General features: G+C 45.5%; 1 protein-coding gene across 1 annotated transcript in view; it reads right to left on the bottom strand.

Annotated features, from left to right (window-relative positions):
* The window catches only part of LOC144163016 (uncharacterized), a 41,219-nt gene extending 19,089 nt beyond the window's left edge, over positions 1–22,130 (bottom strand). Inside the window, exons 1-3 of the mRNA XM_077693795.1 lie at positions 22,026–22,130; positions 13,237–13,334; positions 8,796–8,920 (exon numbers count right to left, since the gene is read on the bottom strand). Of these exons, the coding sequence (XP_077549921.1) occupies positions 8,796–8,920; positions 13,237–13,327 (216 nt within the window). The 5' untranslated portion in view covers positions 13,328–13,334; positions 22,026–22,130. The remainder of the gene's footprint in view (positions 1–8,795; positions 8,921–13,236; positions 13,335–22,025) is intronic.
* Between the last annotated feature and the right edge of the window lie 2,312 nt (positions 22,131–24,442).

The following is a 24,442-nucleotide window of genomic DNA, read 5'->3' as shown; positions in this document are numbered from 1 at the left end:
AAGGATGTCCTCCCAGAGAAAAGTCACGTATGACTGCTCAGCAGGGATCTAGAGTAAAGAGGCAGAGCCGAACTCACAATCGCCAAAAAGGAGAAAACATTTAACCCATTGCCCACATTATAAAACACCTAACCAAGAAAAGAGCAGGAAATGAAAAAGAAACGGTGTGGCTCATTCAGCCACTGATCATGAGCCGGATATTACGGAGCTATACCGTATCACAAATTTACCCGCACCTAAGGAAGTCAGAACCACCACCATCAGGACAGCATATAAGGCAGTCCTCAACCTCGCAATTTTGACAGTGAGACGACCTGACAATAGGTGGACCACGAGGGGAACAAAACGGACACCAAGGAATGGATCTAGAAGAAGGGGAAGTCGATTAACTCAATGGAGGGACGAAATAACATTCGGGGACAAAGAATGAACTCTGGAAGCGCAGGACAGAGCGGTGAAGGTCAATGGAGAAGCCTTCGCCCTGCAGTCGACCTAAATAGGATCTTGGACGGGTCATCGTGTGGAATACAGGCTCCCCTCTGAAAAGAAATGACTGCACGCCATGAAAGCCATGTCGCCGATCCGGGGACGCCGAATAATAACTCTCCTCAATCAAAAACACGGATCAAAACCTGCACAAGAATAGGCGCGATATGGCAGGATCAAGGACATTTGAGGAAAGTTCTGAAATTATGAGACCACAATATACACTGACTCCGGCACCTACAAAAGTACTACAAGGCAGCAATTGTCGTAGTTGACTCACTAGGCCTTCTAGGTACATGGCCCAATTCTACGTACAGGAACAAAGAAACCAAAGTTGGAGATATGTTCTAGACAATATCGAATAGAAGCTTAGAAATGATTACAGACTCTCAAAGGGCATTGGAGTGTTTTGTGCATGCAGAATACACCTAAATGCTTCGGTAAAATACTCCCTTCCACAATTCCCCTTCCACAATTCAGAAAATTAACGTCTCCTGGACACGTGGACACAAGAGCCTGGAAGAGAACGACGCACCGACCGAGAGGCTCGCGTTCCCACATACCGTGCTCCTTGCGGCTACGACTGCCGCACTCCCCTCTGAGAAAAATGCCAACGTCTCCTCATCCTATGCCTAGAAACACGATTTTTCTCTTGCTTCCCGGGGTCTCAATGCCGAAGAATCGCAAACTCTGTGGAGGATAAGCAAGCACAAGTATCTACAAATCTATGTGGGCTAAGATGTTCGGTAGGAACATCACGCATTACCTTAAAACTCTGCTAAAATTGGGGAAACATCCACCCTCTTCCACGCAACCTTGCCATGTGCAAGGGTATGCTCAAGGGAGAACAACTCGAACATTACATATTCCACTTCTATCGAGATGTGTGAGGTAGCTGTTACAAGCTCTTTACCTCAAAATCAGCACGAACTGATGAGAGGGCAAGGGAATGAGCTGCTGCACGGCACCCTAGACTTTAGGTTTCCCCCTCAACTCTTTCGCTACTGCCAGAAAATTGACCACTTTTTAGGGGTCCAAGAAAACATTTTTTTTCCTGCTAAAAAATTAGTTAGGCACTAATTGCAGGAACACAAAATGCAGATTATTTAATGGCCGTTCCAATAACACCAGTTTTTTAAAGGTTTTTATATATCATAGTTGTGAAAAAAAATATCAAAATCAAAATTTTTGTCAAGCTGTCGAAAAAAAATGATAAAAAAAGGAGTTGTGTATATCAAACAACCGCTAGAAGAATAAAATTAGAATATACATTTTGTAGGGAAACATTTCAAAAACACGCCCTAGAAAAAATGTCGACTTGCATGGAACAGTTTGTCAGATATAAAAAAAATGTTAGCACGCGCAGTGCTCGTGTCATGTGGTGAAGTCTAACCTCCAATTCAAACTGTGCAATTTCAGGTGGTTCCCTGGAATAAATCTGGCGCTTTGACATCAGAGGCACCAATTTGCCCCCACATAACGTAAGAACACCTTGTCAATGACTGAATTTGCATTTACAGCGAGCACAATATTTGGGACAAGCACGCGATGCCGAAAAAAACATGCATGAAGTTGAAGACGGAACGCCGTGGCTGATACTTGTTGTCGTTCACGGTCAGTTATCTCTCAAAACATACAGCTGAGCTTTATTATCATCTTCTTACTCGCAATTGTAGCCTTGCTCGCAAAAATGAGGTATGATGAGCTAGAATCGTGCCCTGTGATCTTTGCCGAGTAGCAGTTGCGTGATGAAAAAGATCAGCACAACGAGCCTCCTCTATTGCAGCGCTACCTAACATTTTTCAAATGAAACAGTACAAAAACTTATCGGAGACTCCGTCCGAATAGACAGTTCAACTAAGCAGCAACATTAGACACTTGGATATACCCTCGCATGGAAACAAAACTGGAAGGCGAACAGCTGGCAGTGTAAGGCTGGTTTGAAGCGCTGTCCTCGGTGGAACAGATATCTGGCGACTGGGTGTGATCTTTTGACTTGCATCTCACGTTCTTATTGCAGAAATCGGGTTAGGGTGAGGGGAAATCAGGAGCGGCGTGCTTTGTTCGAGGGTCAGTCGCGGACGCTTCAGGCGCCATGGCAGGTAGCCTTGAAGTTGGGTAACTGCATAGTAGCGCTAAAAATGAATTTCCTGATGCAGAAACGAAACCGAAACTGTTGTAAACTGTTTGCGAATGGTCCTAGGGTAAGTAGAACTACCACAGAACTTTGAACAGCGTGCGCAAAGGCAATAAAACTGCCTAAAATCATAAAGTAGCTTTGCAACCAGGCACTGCTTGGCATTTTCAGCCGATTTCTGGGATTATTACTGTCACAGCGCGAACCTGACTATTGAAAATCGTTTGCTAGTTCACCATTCACGCCCTGATAGCAAAAAACAAACGCTGGTGCAGAGTAATTACGAGTTGCACGCATTCTTCATTGGTAGCAGTGACGCGCGATGACCACGCCCCTTTTCCACACCCAGGTGATTCAAAAGCGCGTCAAAAATCGCGTTTCCATTGCAAAAATGAAAACAAAACTGATTTTGAAAGGCCATTTTCTGATCTAACTCCGAACAGCTTTACTTGTTCGAGGAACGCCTGGAATGCTATGAAAAGGCGCTCCCAATGTATCGATCAAATTGATCGATTTTGACAAGCGTGGTAGCGAAAGAGTTAAGCTCTCTACCATCGCTTTACCCGCTTTTCCTGAACTCCAACTATTTCTTCTATAGTAAAGATCTCTCTCTCTCTCTCTCCACATCAGATCATAAACACTTTGAGACACTGACATTGACACCTTCTCACTTAAACTGACCAACACCCTGCAGCCACAACATTTGACGCTCACATCTCAAACCACAGAAGCGCAGAGGCCCTTAGTCTATCCTGGGACATGGCGATTAAAAACCCTCGCTGCTAGTGTTTCTCTCTTCGCTGACCTTCAGTGCTCGTGAAGCACAGACCCCAAATACAGAAACTGCGTTCGAAAACACTCCTTGGGAGTCAAAGTAATGCTATCACGTTTTACATCTTAAGACCCACACGTAGAAGTCACCTGAACTTTGTTTTGTAAATACTGGGTGGAAACCGCTAAACACTTACAAAACTAACTTTTTCTGCCCAAACCTGTAATAACAATTACTGGTTATACCAATGGCTTTTTTGCGGCACATCAATATTGTTATAAATGGGTTAGACTAGTACAACACGTAACTTTTTCTGCCCAAACCTGTAATAACAATTACTGGTTATAACAATGGCTTTTTTGCGGCACATCAATATTGTTATAAATGGGTTAGACTAGTACAACAAAGGTTAACTAAATACTTATATTCAGTAAGCCCTTTTACAGGCAACATTTAAAGGGCAGACAACCGATTCTTGTCACGCGTATGCTCTCTACCTCATATGAAAGCCAGCGTTTTATATGGCCCGGTAACCCCAAGCAATTTATAAACAAATTGGCGGAAATAATTTTAATTTGGCACCAAACTTTCTGAAACCAGAATGGTGGCAGTTCGTACTGTAGAAACTTGCCACTACAATATGTGTCCCGGTCACGTGACCTGCAAACCTAGCAGCTACTGTAACTGCTGAAACGTTTATTCACTCTTTAGAAACCTTTTAACACAAGTATTTGTACAAGTTTAAACTGTTTATGTATTTTTAGACATTATTTTGAAACTTTTTAAAACACACCGCCCGCCGCCGCTGGGCTCCTCTCAGTGTGGCTAACTGAGCATGCCCAGAATCAACGGCAGCGTTCAGTCAACAGACCCAGTGAAGGAGCTTTGAAGATTCTGCCTGAGTCAGGGGCGTTTCTTCTGCCGAAATATTCTATTTCAGTATCCAAATATGCCAAGGACAGCTTAAAAAAAAAAAAAAAAGAAGAAGAAGAAGAAGAAGAAGTAGTAGAAGACGCGCCTGGGGAGAATTAAACTGCCGACCTCCACAATGTGAAGCCAGATTCTACTTATCGTCCATCCCAACAGATGGCGCCTTCGTGCAAAATAGACTAGCGATTTTAAAAAAACACAAAGGAATAAAAAAGGCCGCTATTCACACTTTTTCTAGCTGGGCACGAGTTTTTAAATATCAATTTTCATCTCGCATACAGACAATAGTATGTTGCCGCGCTAATGCATGTCATGGTTGCCAGCATTATTTTTGGGAGGACACAAACGACTCGTAGATCTGAAAATTTCGATTTAATAAGTTCTAGGGCATTATCAGCAGAACCGTTTCTCGTTAAGGTGCTTTACAGGATTGCCCTTTCATTTGAAATAGAGAACATATACTCGAAAATATGTCTAGAAAAAATGGGTTGTCTGTCCCTTTATGAAAATGCGTTTTCTCATGACGACCAACTGTCAATTTGTGATAATTGCAATTAGAAAGGTCTGGGACTCTCCCTGAGAGAGTCACACCATATTGGTAGTACTTCTTTTAGGGCAAACAGCTCCACAAAAAGCCTGATGTAGCTTCCGCTTAAGGGCGGACACTGCTCTTAAAACAACTTCCTTTAATTTTCAAGTAACCTCTTTGTAACTTGCCAGTCTTGCTGCTTTTTTCCCACTTATTTCAAATATGCCATTATTTTTCAGAAAATCAATTAGTTACCAAGATAATTAGTCATTTTTGGAGGAACAATAGACAAAACCGTGTTAGCCATAAAACTGTAATGTTTATATTTTCCGATACTATGAACCCATTCCTTGCCACCGAATTTTCTTATTTCATTAACTCGATGGAGAGATGAAATAAGAAAATTCGGAGGCAAGGAATGGACAGGGGCAGCACAGGACAGAAATGGGTGGAGGTCAATGGGGGAGGCCTTCGTCCTGCAGTGGACCCCAATAGGTTGTTGATGATGAACCCTGGTGAGCGCAATAAGAGAATCAGTTTTTTGATGCCCTGCTTGGAATTTTACAGCTCAGTAAACCTTGGTGGCACCAGTGGCAAGGAACCGTTTCGAATTACCATTTCAAACACTGAAGTTTAATGAGCTGCAAAATTAATTCCAAGCGGTGCATCATAAAACCAATTTTCTTATTGCACTCACCAAGGTTCATAGTATCGGAAACTATATACATTACAGTTTTATGAACACTGTTTTGTCTATTGTTCCTCCAAAAATGACTAATCTGTAATTATCTTGTTAACTAATTGACTTACTCAAAAAAAAATAATGGCATATCTGAAATAAGAGGGAAAAAAGCAGCAAGACTGACAAGTTACACAGAGTTTACTTTAAAATTAAAAGAATCTGTTTTAAGAGCCATGCCCCCCTTAAAAATTTTGAAAATACACTTTCCCGTTATGACCAACTGTCAATTTGTACTACAGTTGAACCCCACAATAACGATTCCGCAGAAGAAGCCAAAAAATTCGCTTTAACGAAAATTTTAGTGCCGCGAGAATGAGCCCAATGACAGGAAAATAGCCAGCAAACCGAAAATTTATTTCCAAAAGTCTGTTATAACACTTTGCGAGCCTTACCTTGCAGTAACTTCATAGCTTAGCTCTCACACTACAAGAAGTGCTTCATTGCTAGTCGTGCACGCCTAAGAACGACCAAATCATGTCAAACGCACCCAAAACATTGCACGGGTTTGCTTTCTCAGCACATTTTTTGAGAATTTCGTACTCGTGGGATTTCATTATCGCGGGGCATGACTGTAATGGCAACTAGAAAGTGCTGCGACTCCACATGAGAAAGTCACACCATATTGGTAATTTTATTTAGGACAAACAACTCCACAAAAAGCCTGATGGAGGTACCGCTTAAAAAATTCTGGTCCATACTCAATGCAGTTGAAAAAGAAAGATTAAACCACTGCTTGCATAAGAGCGCAAATTACCAAGATTATCGCTAAAGGCTGCAACGTGGAGCACCAAGCCCACTAACTAGTCACAGAGAAAGGATTGACAGAAATGTCCTGGCAAAGAGCGGGTGTCAAGGCATGCGTCTTCTACACTGGCAATCAGTTACTCTACTGTGTCAACATGGGAGGAGTGCATGAAGTGCTCGGATTCAAGATGCAAGTGATAAGAGTTTGCTGAAGCGAAGGCCATTACAGTGGCCAATTGCTAGTAACTAGGTGTCGAAGCTTTCATGCCACACTCGGAAGAAATCATTTTGCAGACATAGCAAGGTACAAGTCGTAGAACAAGGTGGCAGACTTCATTTTTGAGTTTGGCATGAGATCGCTACAAGTAACATCAGTCTATCCAGTGCAAGGTGATTCAGCTTGCATAAAAACGACTAGAGCAAAATGTAGGCCCTAAGTGCACCGTTGAATAAAGCACGAGGTTTCTCCCTTTTGAGGAAAGTTTCAACAGCTTTGATGAGTAGAGACCGGAACTTTAGGCAAAATGCCTATTTTTTTTTTAGTCCTTATCGAGCCTATTTAACATATAAGCATGAACTAAGGGAAGGGGAGCATTTTAAGCAATAGTTGATTGTGCCTATACGTGCCTATTTTGAGGTTCATGCCTATACAAGCTTTTAAGCGCCTATAAATGCCTTTTTTGTGCTGTCGACTAGAGATTTTGCTGCCTAAATCAGTCGTATATCTCGATGGAAAAATGGGAGATCCCTTGTTGGACCGATGGGAATGCATGAGCATCTTGTCCCTCTCCATTGCTAGCTTGAGGCTTGCTAACGTTGCTAATTCAGCGCAGACCTATGCGAAGCATTAGTCAGTGCTAACATCTCTTGGGCGAAGATCGCAAACAACACTTTCAAGAATTTCTTGCAAAAGTACTGCAAACAAAATGTACCATCAGAGTTGACTCTTCGCAAGGAGTGCCTGCTACCACTGTACGAGAAGACGCCACAAGAAATTAGAAGAGAAATCGGTGAATTCCACATGTGATTTCTGTGGACGAGACGACAGCTGTGACCGGACGAGTACTCGGTCACTTTGTAGTCGGAAAGCTTGACGCAGAAGAGAAAACACCACCTTTCCTGGTATGCTCAAAAGAGCTAGAAAAAACTAGTGGCAAGACCATCGCCCGCTTCGTGAACTCGTCCTTGAAGCTTCTGTACCCCTCCGGAGCCCACGACGACCAAGTACTGCTGCTCTACACAGATGCAGCAGCTTATATGCATAAGGCTGGTGCACTTCTCAAGGTTATTATCCAGAATTATTGCACGTCACTTGTCTTGCTCACGGGATTCATCGGGTGTGTGAAGAGCTACGAAAGTCGTTCAGTTCGGTCAACGAACTGATAGCTGCAGGGAAGGCGGTGTTCCTCAAGGCTCCTTCCCGCGTTCGTGCTTTCAGGGAGCAGTTGTCGGGTGTACCTCTTCCACCGGAGCCTGTTGTTACCCGCTGGGGAACTTGGCTGAAGGCAGTGGAACACTACAACCGACACTTAAACGGTGTTAAGGCTGTTGTTAGCAGCTTTGCAGAAGACGAGAGTGTCGCCGTGAGAAGGGCCCAGAAGTTTCTACATGATGGTACACTTCCATGTGACTTGGCATATCTGTGTGCCCATTTCATGTTCTTGGCAACAACAATACAGAAACTTGAAAGTTCGGGCACCACGCTGACTCAAAATATTCAGCTGATTTTGGACGCCCAGGAAAGGTTCGCTAGTGCTCCCAGGGGGACCTGTTGCTGACAGAGCTATAGAGAAGCTTAAGTCTGTCTTGGACAGAAATCCTGGATTTTCTACGCTGAAGGAACTGTCTGAAGTTTTGAGCGGCGGACATGCCGCGATTCCAAATGAAATCAGAACATCCAACGTGCCGAAGTACAAGTACGCTCCGCTAACTTCAGTGGATGTGGGGCGCTCTTTTTCTGCGTACAAGCAGATGTTTACTGACAAAAGGCACAACTTCAAGCCCGAAAACCTGGAGATGGTGCTTGTTTGCCACTGCTTCCACAGCCTTTCGCACAGTGTTGCGTCATCCTAGATATTTTGAAAGCGCGACCCTTGAGTGTTTCATGAAGAAAATAAAATTTCATTTTAGAAATCCCGATGTTTCTATCCTGTGTTTACTCAAAGCCGAGAAATTTCACTGAAATAGGCCGCCTGAGTAAATATTATTCGAGCCTATATATGCCTATAAGGTAGTACTTAGCGCCTATATATGCCTAAATTACGATTTTGAGCGCCTACAATAGGCGCCTAAAACCCGTTTTTTTAGTGCCTAGAGCGACTTGAGAAAACAGAAGCCCCAATGACACACAGACCCCAGATAAAATGACGTTTCTGGTAATCTTTTCTGCTGAGTGTTTGTCAGCTTTTTTCACCTCAAGTTAAGCAGTCAACCTTTATTTGAGTAGCAATGGTACCTTGTGCAGAGGCGCGGAGCTGCCGAGGCTGGATCCCAAGGACTCCAGGCCTGAGTCAGCGTTGGGCTGCCTCAGGCGACCGTTGGGGCCGGGGGGCACTGGCACCTGTGCGCTCTCCACCAGACCTGCAAACCAGCAGCAGAATAGTGATGATAGTTCCTGCCTGCTACATTTTTTTTAGATAATTACATTGAATTAAGGCCTAGTGAAAAGCCACAACACCACAATTTTAAGACATGCGTGCGCCAACTGGAGCCAAGTTTCAAGCATGGTGAAAAATGTCGGCACATCTGGCAGTTTTTGCTAGCAATGCTTAATACAAAGTGGAAAGCAGGCACGCAGAACTTCCTTTAACCAACAAAAGATCGTCTCAACAGAGTGCCATACATGCTTCTATCTACAGACAGGGGTTTTCAGCTCACTAAGCTATAAGTGCACACTGCCTTTCTAGGACATTGCATTTCATTAATTTCGTACTGTAGGCAGCAACCTGCCCGACAAAACATGTAACTGCTCCCACTACTGAGAAAGGAGGCAGTGCACCTCACAGCGTTTTTCAAAAACACGCAGATGAAGTTTGTGCCGCTCATTAATCTGCATACAGTATTTTATTTTAAATGCTTTTAGTGTGCACAAGTCTGCTGAAAATACCTTAGGAAAGGAGCTTTGATGAAACTTTCCCTCTTTTTTGCAGTTTCATCAGAAAAAAAAAAGCAATGTAAATGAATAAATAGGCATTAAAGAAGTATCAGTTGGTATTTGATGCAGTGAAAAAATTTTGAGGGAATTGTTTTCTTGCACTCTTATTCTGCCACGAGGGATGCAGATAATGTGCTGCGATTTACTTGATTTTGTACATATGCTTATGCTCATAATTAAAGGGTCCATGCCGACAAAATAGAAGTTGGTTTTATTCGAAAGATTTAGTGTTCTATAGTGCCCTCAGCACTTGTCTGGCAGCAAACGATGCTTTATTTACTGAGACATTAGGCATGTAAAATCCAAAATTTCAATTCTCCCACTACATTATGTGTTTTCATGACGTCGACGACGACGTATCCAGAGCAGGGCCTTAAAACTAAAGATGGCCTGCTGACCAGGGCTGCCACCATTTCACAGACGGCTGTTTGGTGACCTTGTTTATCGGCCACTTTCAGAGGTGGTGCTGCAATACTACTGAGGTGCCAGTGTTCGCACTTTGCTTTTGGCTGGACTGCTATACCTGCCATATTTTATTAGGGTTCATACCAATCGTCTCCTAAAATGTAAGCTATCAATCGACAAACCTGGTCATGCATGTGATCATGCCGCATATGTCAGTTGATCAGTGTTGTGTCAGACAAGTCCAACACGTTCAACGGCTGTGCTACACAGTATCAGCCGGTAAAGTGCCGCACTAACTGCTTCGGTGTTTACATGTTTGTAACTTTAATTGTCCCCCCCCCCCATTCTTATTGCTATAAAAAGAATGTGCGCTACATTTAAGTGTAAATTGCTCGTTCGGCAAGCTTATAAGCCCCGCCTAATTTGTTTTTGCCAGCATCAGCCAAGCACACACCAAGGCATATGACATCACAGGTTCTGTTGTGGGAAATGAGCTAGTGGGTCACATGGCCATTCCATTTTTCCCTAATTATATAGCTGATTTGAGCAAAGGTTGCATTAAAAGTGTTGTCAGTATGATTGTAACGAGGCAATCTTTCGAATGAACCAAACTTGTGGTTTGTCTGCATGGCTCCTTTAAGGGTTCAGTTTCTTTTAGGCTCTTGATTACAATGGCTTTACGTTGCAGCACAGGTTTGTATATGGAAGAGACCATTGATACAGAGGCTGGAAGTACCAGTTTGATGCGTATAGGCTAGTCAGTCCCACGATAGGCTAAGTGCCGAACCAATGTTCCTGTATGAAACAGAGCCAACCCATTGGAGTGAGAGGAAGTCCGGCTGAAGAGCTTTAATTCTGGACACCCACAAGGAAAGTTAAAATCTTGTAGGCCGCATTCATTCTTTTAAAAGTAAGATTAGACAGCCTGTTTTGAACAAGATTGGAAGCCGCTGATCTGCGAAAGTAACCGTTTACACTGCAGGATTATACAAAACTCGGCTTCGTGACCCTGCTTTGCCTACTGTGGAGACCAAGCTTAAGGTTCAAATACCATGCAAATACAAATGAGTTATCTACTGTTAGCATTGGCTGCCGTTTCTGGGACTGGAAAAGACGAAAGATTTTTGCATAATGGGGTACTAAGGTTTTCACCTAAAACTTCCAAGGACACTAAGCACTTCTTACGAGTTGCATGCCAAGTTTGAATGGAACAAGTATTTCTTTTAGAGCTATTCGAAGTCGTAGCCAATGCGAAATGGCGAATCTGCTGTGGGCCTCTGACAGCAGCTGTCACCACTTGGCAATACCACTAAGAATGTGAGAATTATGGGCTTCGTTTTGTTCCTGTCACAGTCATATAGGAATTGGTGAATCAGCCGTTAGCTGACTCCATCTGTCGTCAGCACTGGCCAAATCCCTCCAGTGTGAGAGAATTGTGGATGGGGACATTGACATCGCAGCAAAATTGGAATCGGTTGAATGGACATAAGCTGGTGGCTGCTGTCATCATCACTGGCTAATCCACTTGATTAAATATCTTGTTAGGTCTATGGGGTTGCCTTCGTGTTCCACCAAATGACGTGCCAACCGATGTTAAACTTCACTTGTCTGTCAAGGTCCACGTAGTAGATGTCGATGCTTCCTAATGCCGCATTGACAAGAGCACTGAATTGCAAATGACCTTTTTCCAGTAGCGTAGCCCTCTTGCGGCGACCGCCTGAACCACACTTGGGAGATTATAGATGAACACGCCCCCCTTTTCTTTGCCTGCCCTGCACAGCTGAGGAAGCCATCTCAGGCGCCACGCACGGTTTTGGTGGCAGAGAAATTTTTCGATGGCAGCCGTAGCACCTACCTGTCGGCTGCTTTCATGGCTCAGAAAAGGGAGCAGCACTTAGCTGGCTCGGCGTTCGCAACTGGCTAATCCAATATGGCATCGTTTCGTTTACATTTTGCCCCCAATAATGGCGGATCGGTCGTTGGGAGCGAGAGTAGCGCATGTGCAGAGCACTACTGGAAAAAGGTCCATTGAGTCAGTCCTGATCAAACTCAAAAAATGGATTGGGTGCTGCTACATAGTTTCAATCCCTAGTGTCTATGATCCCATCTGACTCAATCCTGGCTCCTGCAGGCCTAATTGAGATTTTCAATTGCTATTGGTAGAGAGCAGTGATCACCTTGTCTTGGCTGAGCAATGCCAGACAAGGCGATTACTTGAGACAATGCTACAAACTGTATGACTCGACCAAAATCAGTGCATGTTGTCGGCAGTTACTGCCAGCACATTCTGGTAAAAAACCAGCTCATGCAAGAGCTGGCAGCCTCCTGTTCTCCACTATGTGGAGGACAGTGGAATCATGGTCTTCACATGCAACTGCTGTGACGAATGCAAAGGAACGCAGGGCTAGTCCGCCATTGTTGCTAAAGAAGAGCTCACACACCAAAACACACCGCATCGCATTTGTTGCTACGACCATGCTACAACCGAAGCCATTCGCACAGTTGATATGGGCTTCAGCTAGGTAGGGTTGTTCAATGCCAACCGCAAAATTCTGGTTTTTTTATGATAAAAGTGGTGTCAGTATGATTCTAACGAGAGAGTCTTTTGAATGAAACAAACTTGTGTTTTGTCTTCATGGCTCCTTTAAGCAAGAGCCACAAAATCGCAATGGTTCAAAGGATGCATATGAGACTTGCATGGCGGAGGCCCTGCGTTTCAGTCCCATCCAGTCCTAAATTTTCTTTTCAATTCAATTACGTTTATTCTATTTTTACAGTCAGCCATCTATTTTATTAACAGTACAGCTATTACAGACACTGGATGGTGGCTTTTCTGCTAAATGGGTCATTTAATGCTGTCACATTGAAAGCGTTGACATGTGTTACTTCACACAACCAGTAACCTTTACCAAGAAATCAAATCGGCTTTTGCTCCCACCTGAACACAGGATGAAAAGGTGGCTGCTAAATATGCAACACCATGCGAATATAGCCCCCTCAATACTATTATCAGCACTGTAGTTGTTACAATTTATGAAACAACGGGCCCAACTACCTTACACTTATCATAGCATCATCCTCGCTTAAATGGGTCACTTATGAATGGGCCAGATTATGAATGCCCTCAATCAAAACCGTAAGCTGCATTAAAAAATGATGGGGCCCCAGTATATTTTGCAATTGGCATTCTCCACATGAAGTGGTCCAGGAACACGTTAACCTGCCCTGTGGCCAGCTTTCCTTAGCACAAGAGCTGCCGTCTAACTACCAAACATTTGTTGGGCACTCACAAACACAAGGATCTCGTAATGTACTGCCCCGAAATTGTTGCACTCACAGGTAAAGGAGAACGCACAGACTGCACCGGGTTGCGGTGCCGGTGCCAGTGGGTAGTTGAAGTCCTGGGTACTGCTGGAAAGCCCCTGCATCTTGCTGCTGGAAAATAAATCCCAGGAATACAGCTGCATAAATAATCTTTCCCTAAATCGAAGGTAGCCAAAATGGTAATGAAGCCACGGCACATTCATTCCCGTGCCTTTTCTTGTGCCCTCACTCGGCAGTGCTGTAGGCTCAGATGTGCAAAATCCTCCAGCAGTGCATCAACTGCCTTGAGCCCCAGTTTTTTGCCTTTCAGCGATGGCCGGAATGCATCCCAGAGTCCCCATATTCTGCATCTTCGTGCATTGTTCATACACTCCTCTTCCCAACCCAACAGGTGTATCAGGCAGACATTGCCTAAACAAGCGGCTGCATTACTTCTTTCACCAGACAAAAATATGGGAGCACCTGCTAGTGTCCTAGTCAGCAGTATATTCACAACAAAAACACTGCACTTTTTCTTGTGCAGCGCTAACACTGGAGGAGTTGTGTGGGCAACAATGTTCAACAGTGGCACAAAATTGCTTACAAGGTTGGAGCATCTAGAAAATTATGTACTTTTTCAAAGCAAGATAAAATTAGCAGGCCTCAGCACCCCTCTGAAGAAATAGGCGTAGGCAATGTTGCAAGTAAACACCATTTCATGCAGGAAGTGGCAGCGTCCTGTCCTCCACTAATATGAAGGACAGTGGGATCATGGTCTTACGCAATCCTTTTTAAATGCGCTGTGGCGGCCTCTAGTTGCACCGCCGAGAAGCGATATGGCAGGGGTGCAAGTGGGCCACCACTGCAGTGTAAGGGGAATCAGGGCTGTGTTGCTGGTGTTTGTTTTACGTGAATTGTATAGCCATCCTAGAGCTGGAAAAGGAATAACTATGCTGGAAGACGCACATTTTCAACGTGGGAAACGTATGAACTAGCGGGCGACGCTAGTTTCTTTTTGCAGCAGTTCCACAAGTGTCAGTACCAGAGGGTGGCTATCTGAAGCTGTGGAAGCAATGTTCTCACACCATGTTTTTTTTTTCTAGCTGTTCAAAGGAAGGGGAGGGGGATATGTCATCTGTCAGACAGCAGCATAAACACGGGCACTTAATGTGGCCTTTATAAAAATCATTGCTTGATGCTGGTATGAGATTTGAGCGATACAAAAAATTATACGCAGCTGCAGGTTTGTTCAATTACGCAGTTTTTTTTTCCTTCTCTGTTTCCTATCATAACGAGCATAAATTCATGTTGAGGTTACTTTTGTGAGCAAACAAAGCCCAAAGCAACCGAAGTCCCAGTATCTAAGAAAATTGCTTTTTGTGGTTGCATTTTTATTCGTAACCGCCCTTGTTCCTCCTAGTTGCACAATTACACTTTCTTCTTTAGAACAACTGTCAGTTTGAAAAGTTGGTACTGGTTCATTTCTTTTAAACAACGGCATGGTCACGGGCAAAAAAAAAAAAAAAAAAAAAGAAAGTGGCGCACACGAACTAATTCCAACAACTCACAAGCTCCTTGTTATTTGGATCAATACATTTCCCAGCAGTGGAGGGCTGTATGCAGGTTACAACAAAAAAAAAAATGCATCACTTTCTGCAAGCATGCCATGACAAAAATTTAAAAAAAAATCCCCAAAAGGATTCAAACCACCATATTCGAGCGGTGTGCTGTTTCTGACGCTCTAGACCACTCGGCAACAGCGCCACAAGTGACCCTACCCGAATACTGCAGACACAGAGCTGAGGCTTAGCTTATGTTTTGCACCTCTCCGAAAAAGTATTTTTATAGTATTGCTGGCACACAAACTGATTATCATTCGATTAGTGCTTGCCCACTGAGTGTCTCTAGACCCTCTCGAATTTCTGATACCAAGAGACTGCGATACTTATTAAGCCAGGAAATGCAATCACAAATTTTAGCTTGCAAGCAGATCGAGAGTCCACTCTTCGAAAAAAAATGTTCTCTTTGTACTTTTGTTTTGCACTTTATGATAGAAACATTGATTGATTTTGATTCTGGGTTGCCCAGATTAAGTTAAGTAACTCTTCTTGAGGACTTAACATGCCCTGCATTTTCTACAAGCGTGCCAGCCGTGCACGCATACGCAGCTTCTGCTAAGCGAAGTCAGCGAAGCTTCGCTAGCCACGCAACACAAATCGTATATATAACATGAAGGTACTTTCGCTTCGTTGACCTTATGAAGGTTATCATGCTCTAAGAACTAACAAAATAGCAGCACATTCATCGCAGCCCCATCTCGTCAGGGCCTAGTGGCTGCCTTGGTCAACGAGCCTGTCATAGTACAGCAACTTTTGGTCTGAGTAACATGACAAGGCAATCTCTGAATTTGGCGTGCCAGCAGGTTGTCGTCACCGGTGGTGTGACCTGGTGTGACTGCGACGGGACGCAGAATGGGGCATTTATGCATGGTGCCTGGCGGAAAACTCCCGATTTGTTCCCTCCCATTTTGGGGTTGGAAATTGTCGATAGAAACAAATTTCCCCCTTCATGTTACGGTTTGCCTGACAGTTGCATTTGTAAAACGTACTGCATTTTGCTTTCTCCATGGGGACCGAACCCGGTCGCATGCTTCCACTACGCTGGCTCAGTTACAGCAGCAGACAGCAGTGGGGTCACCACAGAGCAGACCGGCCTACCCCTGCCAGACTGTTTTTGGCCTCCTCTGCCAGGGCCACGTACACACAGTAGTGTTGTGGAACAGGTGGATTGCAGCACATGGTCCTGTTCTTCAATCATAATAGAGCTTTACACACAATACCAGGCACACGTGATGGAGGTATCCACCTGGTCCACTGCTATCTTTCACCATCACATCTACAGCGTTGCAAATTTTGAGCAAAAACATGACTACGAGCCCACTAAAAGGCAAAATATGGGCCTGGGAAAGGAACGCTGGACAAGCACTTCTTACTTCAGACATTGGCAAGTTTACTTTAACATGAGTGCACTCGAACTTGCGTAGATGTAAGAGATGATGCCGTTCAGTGCACAAAGTACTGAGGGTTTTCTCCAACATGGGAAATGTAATGAACTGAATCATAATGCTACACTTTGTTGGGGATGGAAGCACACAGGCAGGCATCAAATTCTTTAGCAAGCGCTGCAATGATGCAGTGCTCGTACCTCGTATCCAACAGCCAGTGTTGCTTTGCCAATGCAAGCCCGGCCTGCTCAACTAATGCACTGTTCTGTGACACATGTTAAGTGGCTCAACTTTCCAGAAATGCTACAGCATTCCTCAAGACATTCACAAGGACAGTGTAGCGATTGCATGTTCATGCAACTGGGGAAACTTTGTTTTTAGCTCTGCCGTTTCAAATTGGCTTTTGACAGTCCACTAAAAACATGCTAAAACTGGGCTTTAATGAAGCCTGTTGCACGATGGCTGCACAGAAAGTTAGAAATCACTGTGGCTTATTCACGTGCTCCAGTAGGCAGATGCTGCTAATGTTAGAGACTGCGGGCCAGCCAGCCAGCCAAACAGTAGGTGCTTGCAGGCGAGTAAAAAACCAAAAATGCCGTTTTCATCAATACACGTTTCACTGAAGCCGTTTTTGAAGGCACTTCTCCCAGGTTTTTAACAAAATTTGAAGTTTTTTAAACCTCCCCCACACTCTTCACAGCAAGTTTTTTATGTAACAAATATTTTAGTGTCTTTATCTCATTCGCCCTTTTTATGTTTCTTTATTATCTTTATTAGGCTAGGAGAACAATTACCTCCTCCTCACTCTAGCCGTCCCTCAACCGCAGCCTTATTATAGCATGCCAACCTTTAGGTCGGAAGGCCGTGATATAATCTGTATTCCTTGTTGCGTTGTTTTCATTTCTACGCAATCACTATTTCAACAGCGGAGCTGTTTAAGCTTGAGTTACAGACATGCCGAGCGTCATTCAAAAATCGGTGCAGCAAAGTGGAGAGGAGAAACATGGTAGCCAAGAAGTGTGAGGGGAAGTGGCAAAGAGGCAAGGAGCTGATGAGCAGGTGTGGAGAGTTCGCATCGTGATGCAGATGTACGGGGGATGGGGGGAGCGCGTTGGGGATTGGCTGCGCCTAGTGATGACATAAGCTCTGACATGCAAGTGTTCTCGTTGTGAGACAGTGTGCGCTCGGAGGCATCAGTGTCCGATCTACAGATAAGATGGACAGACTTAAGAAAGTGCTCTCTCGCGAAGAAGCAGCAGAGCGTCAGCGAAGGAAGCAGGAAACCAATCGTCTCAAAGCTACAAAAAAGCCAAATTAACAGCAATAGAAAATGCCACATTAAAGCAAAAGAAGAGCCAAGCTAGAGCTATACAAAAGTTAAGTTAAAGCAACAGAAAAAGCCACATTGAAGTTAATGAGGACCACCAGCTCCACTGTTTCCTCAGTCTTCACATCTCGATCGTGAAGGTGGCCAAATTTTTTTCGCTTCAGTTTTGCATATGTACGGCACTTGACGCTGGTGTTTTTAATGTCTCAAGTCCAGCTAGAAAGCTAGCAATCGTTTGCTTCTTTCCCTGTTGCTAATTCTTTACAGTCGTGACATTTAGCTGTTAGGGGCACCGGCGTACAGAGTTTCATTCCACTACGACACGCCTAATAGACAAGTGCGGAACCGGCACGCTAAACCCCCCAAATTCAAATTCGACATCAGAGCCGCTACAGTTGCAGAGTAGCTTGCTGTGGAAAAATAATAATTGGTAGTCGCTCTTTGATCATAGGCAGAGTTAGTAGGATACCCCTCCCTCAAGCTAGTAAACTTCAGTTCAAATGCCACGATCACGCCCCCTGCATACGGTAGTGGCTAGGGGAGGACCAAACCTCTTCCTAGTCTTCCTAACGAGTTTGTCACAAACTTATTCACTAGCAGGCAAGTTGGTCCATCTCGACCTCTTTCCCTCTTTGCACCTAAGCAAATCATGTGATGTGAGGTTCTATAAGTGGCGCTGGTGCGGGCGGCATAGTGGGGCAAGGCTGACGGTGGACAGAAGATTCGGAGAGTGGTGGCCAGCCTGACCAGTTGTGCAACTCTTTTTCAAGTTTTGTTGATTAAATTTCAAAGGGACTCTGCAACACTTCCAAATGCTTCCAGTCTTTCCTTTGCGTCTGGAAGAACTAAAGGAAAGCCAGAAAATAGCTACACCGCTATAATGACAATTCCGGCAGTCCGAGAATGCCAAAACTGGGAAAGGGAGAAATCTTCTGAGAGGTTTCTAAGTTATCTGATGGGCATAGAGCACTAATTTTTGGCTGAGGTACTTTGCGACTCTCTAATGTGAGTACTGGATGTGTTGGTTGACTACGTTCTGCCAGCATTTATAATTTCAAGAAAAGCTCCAAAAAGCGTTGCACAAAAAAAGTGTCTGTGCACATGTCTACTTCAGAATGTAACATTATTTCTGTCCACATATTTCCACCCTTTTTTTTTTTACCTTTTGGCTGAGCCCAACTGTATTTATTTTTCATTAAGTGCGCTGTTGCCACCGCTTTCCTGAATCAGAACTGTGTCCCCAGAGACATGTTCAAAGATTACAACCTCCTCCTGCTCTCGTATCCTTGCTTCCTCAACTCAGCTTTGTGTTCCAAGGAATTACAAAACGTTACCTTACCACGCTGAACATTTTTTTGGTGCTTGAGGGGCAAACATTATGGTGCCAAATGTTCAGCACAATAGCGAAGATTGAGAATAGAGTCCTGGCAAAAGGCTAGCTTTTGTACCCCAGTAATGGGCATACAGAGGGCACAGCTACAGTACATATCAGTGTTAGTGGCATCGCTATTTCTCTCAAGGCCGTTGCTACCTCCCATGTCAATTCAAGTACACATATTTTTAAAGGACTTTAGTGCAATACTTCTCCAACATGCAAACAATGCGACCACATGATCAGAGTAACAATCTCATACCACGTGAATAGGAAAATTGGGGAAGGCATGCCCCCATGTCACGTGATCACAAATGGTGGGGCACAGTATATATATTTGGCAATACCAATACTGCACTAAGCACGCTTACGGTGAACATGGGATCGTGTGGGCACTGGAACTTCCAGAGCAGCCTAGCGTGGCCTCCGTGAAGCATCCCGTATGTACAAGGCGTGTTCAGCGAGAAAATGCTTCCATTGCGCGCATCACCTGCTAACCGCATCTCACTTCGTACCTGCCTGAATAAAAATGCTAAGCTCTATGAAGATGATCTTTTAACCATAAGTCGCATCACAATCATAGTGCTGCGCTTACTCGGGTGACGCGTTTATTTGCAACAAACAGTGGGCGTATCTGATCATTTGGTCTTGGTGGAAATCGCAAAGGCCATTTCACACATTCACAACTGAGCGCCTGACATGCTCCAAAGGGCCCGGTGCAATTGCAGCAAAAGCCATGTGCCAAAGCCAGTTCCCCGTTTTTCTTAAAGAGCGGACAGCTCTCCCACTACGAGCGAAATGAAGCGAACATATGCAGAGTAGACTCTAATAACACAACGTGCGAGCTCAAAGTAGTCTCCCTGCATACCCAATGTCCATGTGATGCTTCGCGGAGCCCACGGTAGGCGGCTCGGATAGTACCGGCGGCCACAAGCTCCCTTGTTCACCCTAAGCGTGCTCACCGCTGTACAGTGATACACACCTAAGGGCTATTATGCATGAAAAAAGGGTTGCAAATTCGGAGAAATTGGTAATAATGTAAAAAATTGGAACAAATGGTGGAAAGCTATTCCTCAACATATCCCGTTATTATTAATTTTTCGCATATGCGAAAAATTCATAATAACGGCATAACAGAAGCAAAAAGGCAGGAAGAGCACGTAAAAATATTTGGCATGTGATGCACAAAGAAGCATTATCAAATGGAATTATATGCTGATGTGCTGGAATTACATGATGTGAAGCCAGTTAAAATGACGGACGTGAAAGTGAAAGACTCAAAAGCATATCTTAATGAAACAGACTAGGTGGTTGGCTTTTCATAAAACTGGCATTTCTTTGATTCAACAGCGTTCGATCTGCATGGGAATTCCCCGGTTTGCATACGTCTACTGCAGTCACAAATAATGATGAGGTAGGGACAAAAACGCTGAAACAGTGCAGCGAAGAGAACACCCGTTAATCACGTTACCAACGTTGCTGATATTAGCACGCAAGAGCCCAAAGGTAGCAACACGGGCTACACTACAGCAAGTTAAAATGCGCGCCACGTGGCTGCAGATGACCCACCGTTTGATCTTTCAAGTAAACAAGCAGAACATCAGCTCTTGAGGGAAAATGAACAGGCGTACTGGTGCCGTCAGAAGTAATTGGAGCACGGGAGCTGTGGTCGAACCACATAAGGGCACCGTGTAGCAGCACCGGCGGTAAAAGAAAGGAGCAGAACACGCATGCACGCTTGACGACGGTGATAGCCCCTCTATACTTCTCAACCCACTTTTTTTACGCGGCTTCGGGCATTATTCGGAGCCACGGTTTTCGCAGCATACTGGTCTCAGCGATGGTGCTGATAGCAGAGGCGGTATCTGACAGAGTCGCTCACACACTGTCAGCGCACTCGAGCTGCTGGGGAAGCGTCGCAATTGCAGGGATCTGAAGTGAATTTTTCTTTAATATTTTTCGGGGGGTCTGCTATAAGCGCCATCGCCGAGACCAGTATGCTGCGAATCGCTGCAAATAATGCTCGAAGCCGCGTTCAAAGAAGTGGGTTGAGAAGTGCAGAGTTGCTATCACCGTCGGCAGGCACGCATGCGTGTTCTGCTCCTTTCGTTTACCGCCGCTGCAGCTACACGGGGCTCCCGTGCTCCAATTACTTCTGACGGCGCCTGTACATAGAGAAAAGACAGGCTTCAATAAGTCGTCTCGGCAACAAATGCGATGTTGTCGCGCGGCGATGGTATGGTCTCGCGACCGCCTCTTGCGCGGTATCCAGACTTTTGCCCCCCACATAGTGTGTTGCGACGGTAATTGGAACACTTTAAAATTTTTTCCTGAGCGAACCGCCGCTCTGTTAGCGCTCAAACTTCACACGGAGGTCGAATTTTGTGGTCTGTTTTGTTTGACACCGGGAACAACGACGGTACTTACCTGTTTATCCTAAAAATAAATAAAAACGATTTTCGCCTATGGGAAAATGGCGGCTGATTTGACGTGCGAGCCCGAAAACCGGGTTTTCTGATCCGTCTGCTAGCTCAGTTCTAGGTACATTTTCTGATCGTCCGCTGCACCGTTTGGCTCTGTACGTAAATCCCAAACGTGCGTTTCACTCTGCAGGTGGTTCCGTCGTTCCAACATCAACTTGCGCTGGCTCGCACGTCCAAATCAGCCGCCATTTTCCCATAGACGAAAATCGTTTTTATTTATTTTCAGAATACACAGGTAAGCACCATCGTTGTTCCCGGTATCAAACTAAACAGACCACAAAATGCGACCATCGTGGCAAGTTTGAGCGCGAACAGAGCGGCGGTTCGCTCAGGAAATTTTTTTAAAGTGTTCCGATTATCGTCGCAACACCCTACACACACGAAAGTTTACAACCAAAGTCTAAATGCGAAAAAAATTTCACGCTCCTTGCAGCAAATGGGCAAATCGTCCACAATCATGACAAAGAAGAGGAAAGCACAGGTTTTCGAACGCAGCTAAACACTGCCCTATCGGCGTCACCCAATCCAAGTACCATTTCGTGGCAGTTGCCATAATTTCATATCGCTGCCGAAAGTACGCATCTCGACTGAGACACAAGAACCGCGTTTCAATTAAGAAAGCGGGGCCGTAACTCACGGGTAACGTGGCAGCCGGCCTTCCTCAACGGCAGACGTTCCAAAGGTTCTGTTCTGGCAATGGCACGCACTGCACGTGAACCCAGAGAACAGGCGCCACCCAGTGGCGCCACCTTACCACTACTACACCAGTGCCACAGGGAATCATACGGCCTGCGCTTCGGGTATAGTTCTCACCTTTGACCGCCGCTAGTTCGTGTCGCTGCGGACCAACCCTCGCCGGTTGACCTACAGCACGCGCGGGGTAGGTAGAGCGGCGGCGCGCGCGCACTTGCCACAGCTCTAGCCCTGCCGTGGCTACACGCGATACCTGTCCGTGTAAATTTACATGTGCGTCATTAAAATAGGCGACTCCTCCCCCCTTCTGAATTTTCGGTCTAATTGGGCCAAACAGCCTAACATTATCACTCGGAAGCGCCTAATCAAAAAATTGAAAGAAACATTTTAACTCGGGGCACATGAAGAAAAATATGCGAGGCCTTCATATCTTATCAGCGACTGTATTATATGAAAATGGTGAGACAGGCAAATAAACACGGCACTTTCCGTGACTGAAATATCATTTCTTATTTTTTTATTTTTCCTTTCGGATGATGTCTTGGTTTGCACAGGCACAGGGCACGACCAGTGACGCGAATGATTTCCCGTCGAGGGAGATAGGGTTATCGCTTAGCTAAACGTGATTCTGCTATTTACGCTCCGGTCGGGCTGAGCGGCCCGCCGGCAGCGAAGCGCACTGTCAAAAACACACAGCTGCGCTCGGCCAGAAGCGATGCGTCGACTAACAGAAAGGCGGGTTGGAAGGGCAGAGGGTTGGTTCGAAGCGCCCCCACTGTAAAGAATCTGCTGTATTGGTTCCTTCTTGGGTGCGCAGGCCGTATGAAAGTGCGCGCCCGCCGCTCCTCGCGCTCGCCGCTGCTCCAGTCCGGCCGTGGGAAATTGAAGCCAGAAATACGGAAATCCGCTGGGGGCGCCGCTGCGGAACACTGCACGGGACGTAGTGTAGTGGATAGAGTGCTCGCCTTCCAAACAGCATTCATGGGTTCGAATCTCGGTGTTGGACAACTAGGCTTTTTTTTTTCTACATATGCATGGAGCGCACGAACGAGATGCCTACACCATAAGGGAGCGGTTTTTCGCACTTGATCTCACCCCCACTGCTCTCTGCGCATGCGCCGCGTTGCTATGGCAATGGAGGCGCGTCGCCTGCGTCGTCTGCTTCCTCTCCGCCGCGGCTACGCTCAACCACGGCCGGACTGGAGCAGCGGCGAGCGCGCGCCCGCCGCTCCTCCAGCCCGGCCGTGGCAATCTAGTAACGTTGGCTACGCTATTTAGTGACACTAGGCTACGCTAGAGTAGGGTCCCTAGAAATTGTGCTAGTCTGCCGTCCGCGCGCTTTCTCTATGGGAAGGCGTGTCCGCGCCGCTGATGCACGCACAGCGCTGCGCAGAGGGCGCTGCGAGCAATCGGAGCGCCCGAGCGGCCGGAGCAAGAGCGGCCGCAGGCCGGCCTGTGCCGCGGCCCGGGCGCTATACGCCTCGAGCTTCGCGATCGCTGCGCCGCCTGCCGCCGCTTCTCCGCGGCGTTGACGGGATTTGCGCTGCGTGACTGATAGGGGCTCATGCAGTTTTTTGGTTCTATTTCGCTTCTCTTCGCCTTTCCGCGCCCTAAAAAAACTTGTTATGGTGACGACTATAGGCAAATAGTACGTTTAGGTCACTTAAAAAGCAGCTGCTTCTTCGTAGAGTACGCGATCGCCTGCAAGAGCTACCCGGGGACGCCGTTCTGCGCGCTTCGTCGCCGCTCTTCCGGGCGTCGGCGACGGCAGCAACATATCACCCATGTCACCTCCAAAACATCAGGCACAAATGAATTCTACTGACGCCTCGTTTAGACCTGATACTGGCACAATGAGAGGTTGGCTTCATTTTGCAGCGTGGATAACGAATGCGGCTTCGTTTCGCATATATACGCCGCAGAAAAACATGTTTCGGGGATGTGATTACCCAATCCCGGACAATAACTTATGCCTTTTATAAGAATATAAACCATGCGAAAATGTAAAGTATATTCCAAGCCTGTGCGTCGTTAAATATGTGCCCACACGCTCCATATAGCAAGAACCAAGGAAATGAAACCACAGAAAAATAAATGCTGTGCCAATGCGGAATTTAGAAACATAATAGCTCTAACGGAAATGAAAAAAAAAAAAAAAACAGTGCAGCTTCTGGCATGCTAAAGACGTTCGTCTAAACTTAAGTCAGGTAGGTTTCACTAGACCGACTATACGCGAAATGCACTGCTATTTTGCGAGAAATCGGTGGGGGGGGGGGGGGGGGGAGGAGGGGGACGCCGTGTACAAATGCGGAGCGGAATCAAGCAATGAACGTTTTAGCAATCCCACACATGAATCTCGCG

Source organism: Haemaphysalis longicornis, unplaced genomic scaffold (genome assembly GCF_048455015.1).
Source record: "Haemaphysalis longicornis isolate Haplotype H1 unplaced genomic scaffold, Haemaphysalis longicornis Haplotype H1 scaffold_1, whole genome shotgun sequence".
Classification (NCBI taxonomy): domain Eukaryota; kingdom Metazoa; phylum Arthropoda; class Arachnida; order Ixodida; family Ixodidae; genus Haemaphysalis; species Haemaphysalis longicornis.
This window is presented reverse-complemented; position numbering and strand designations above follow the sequence as displayed.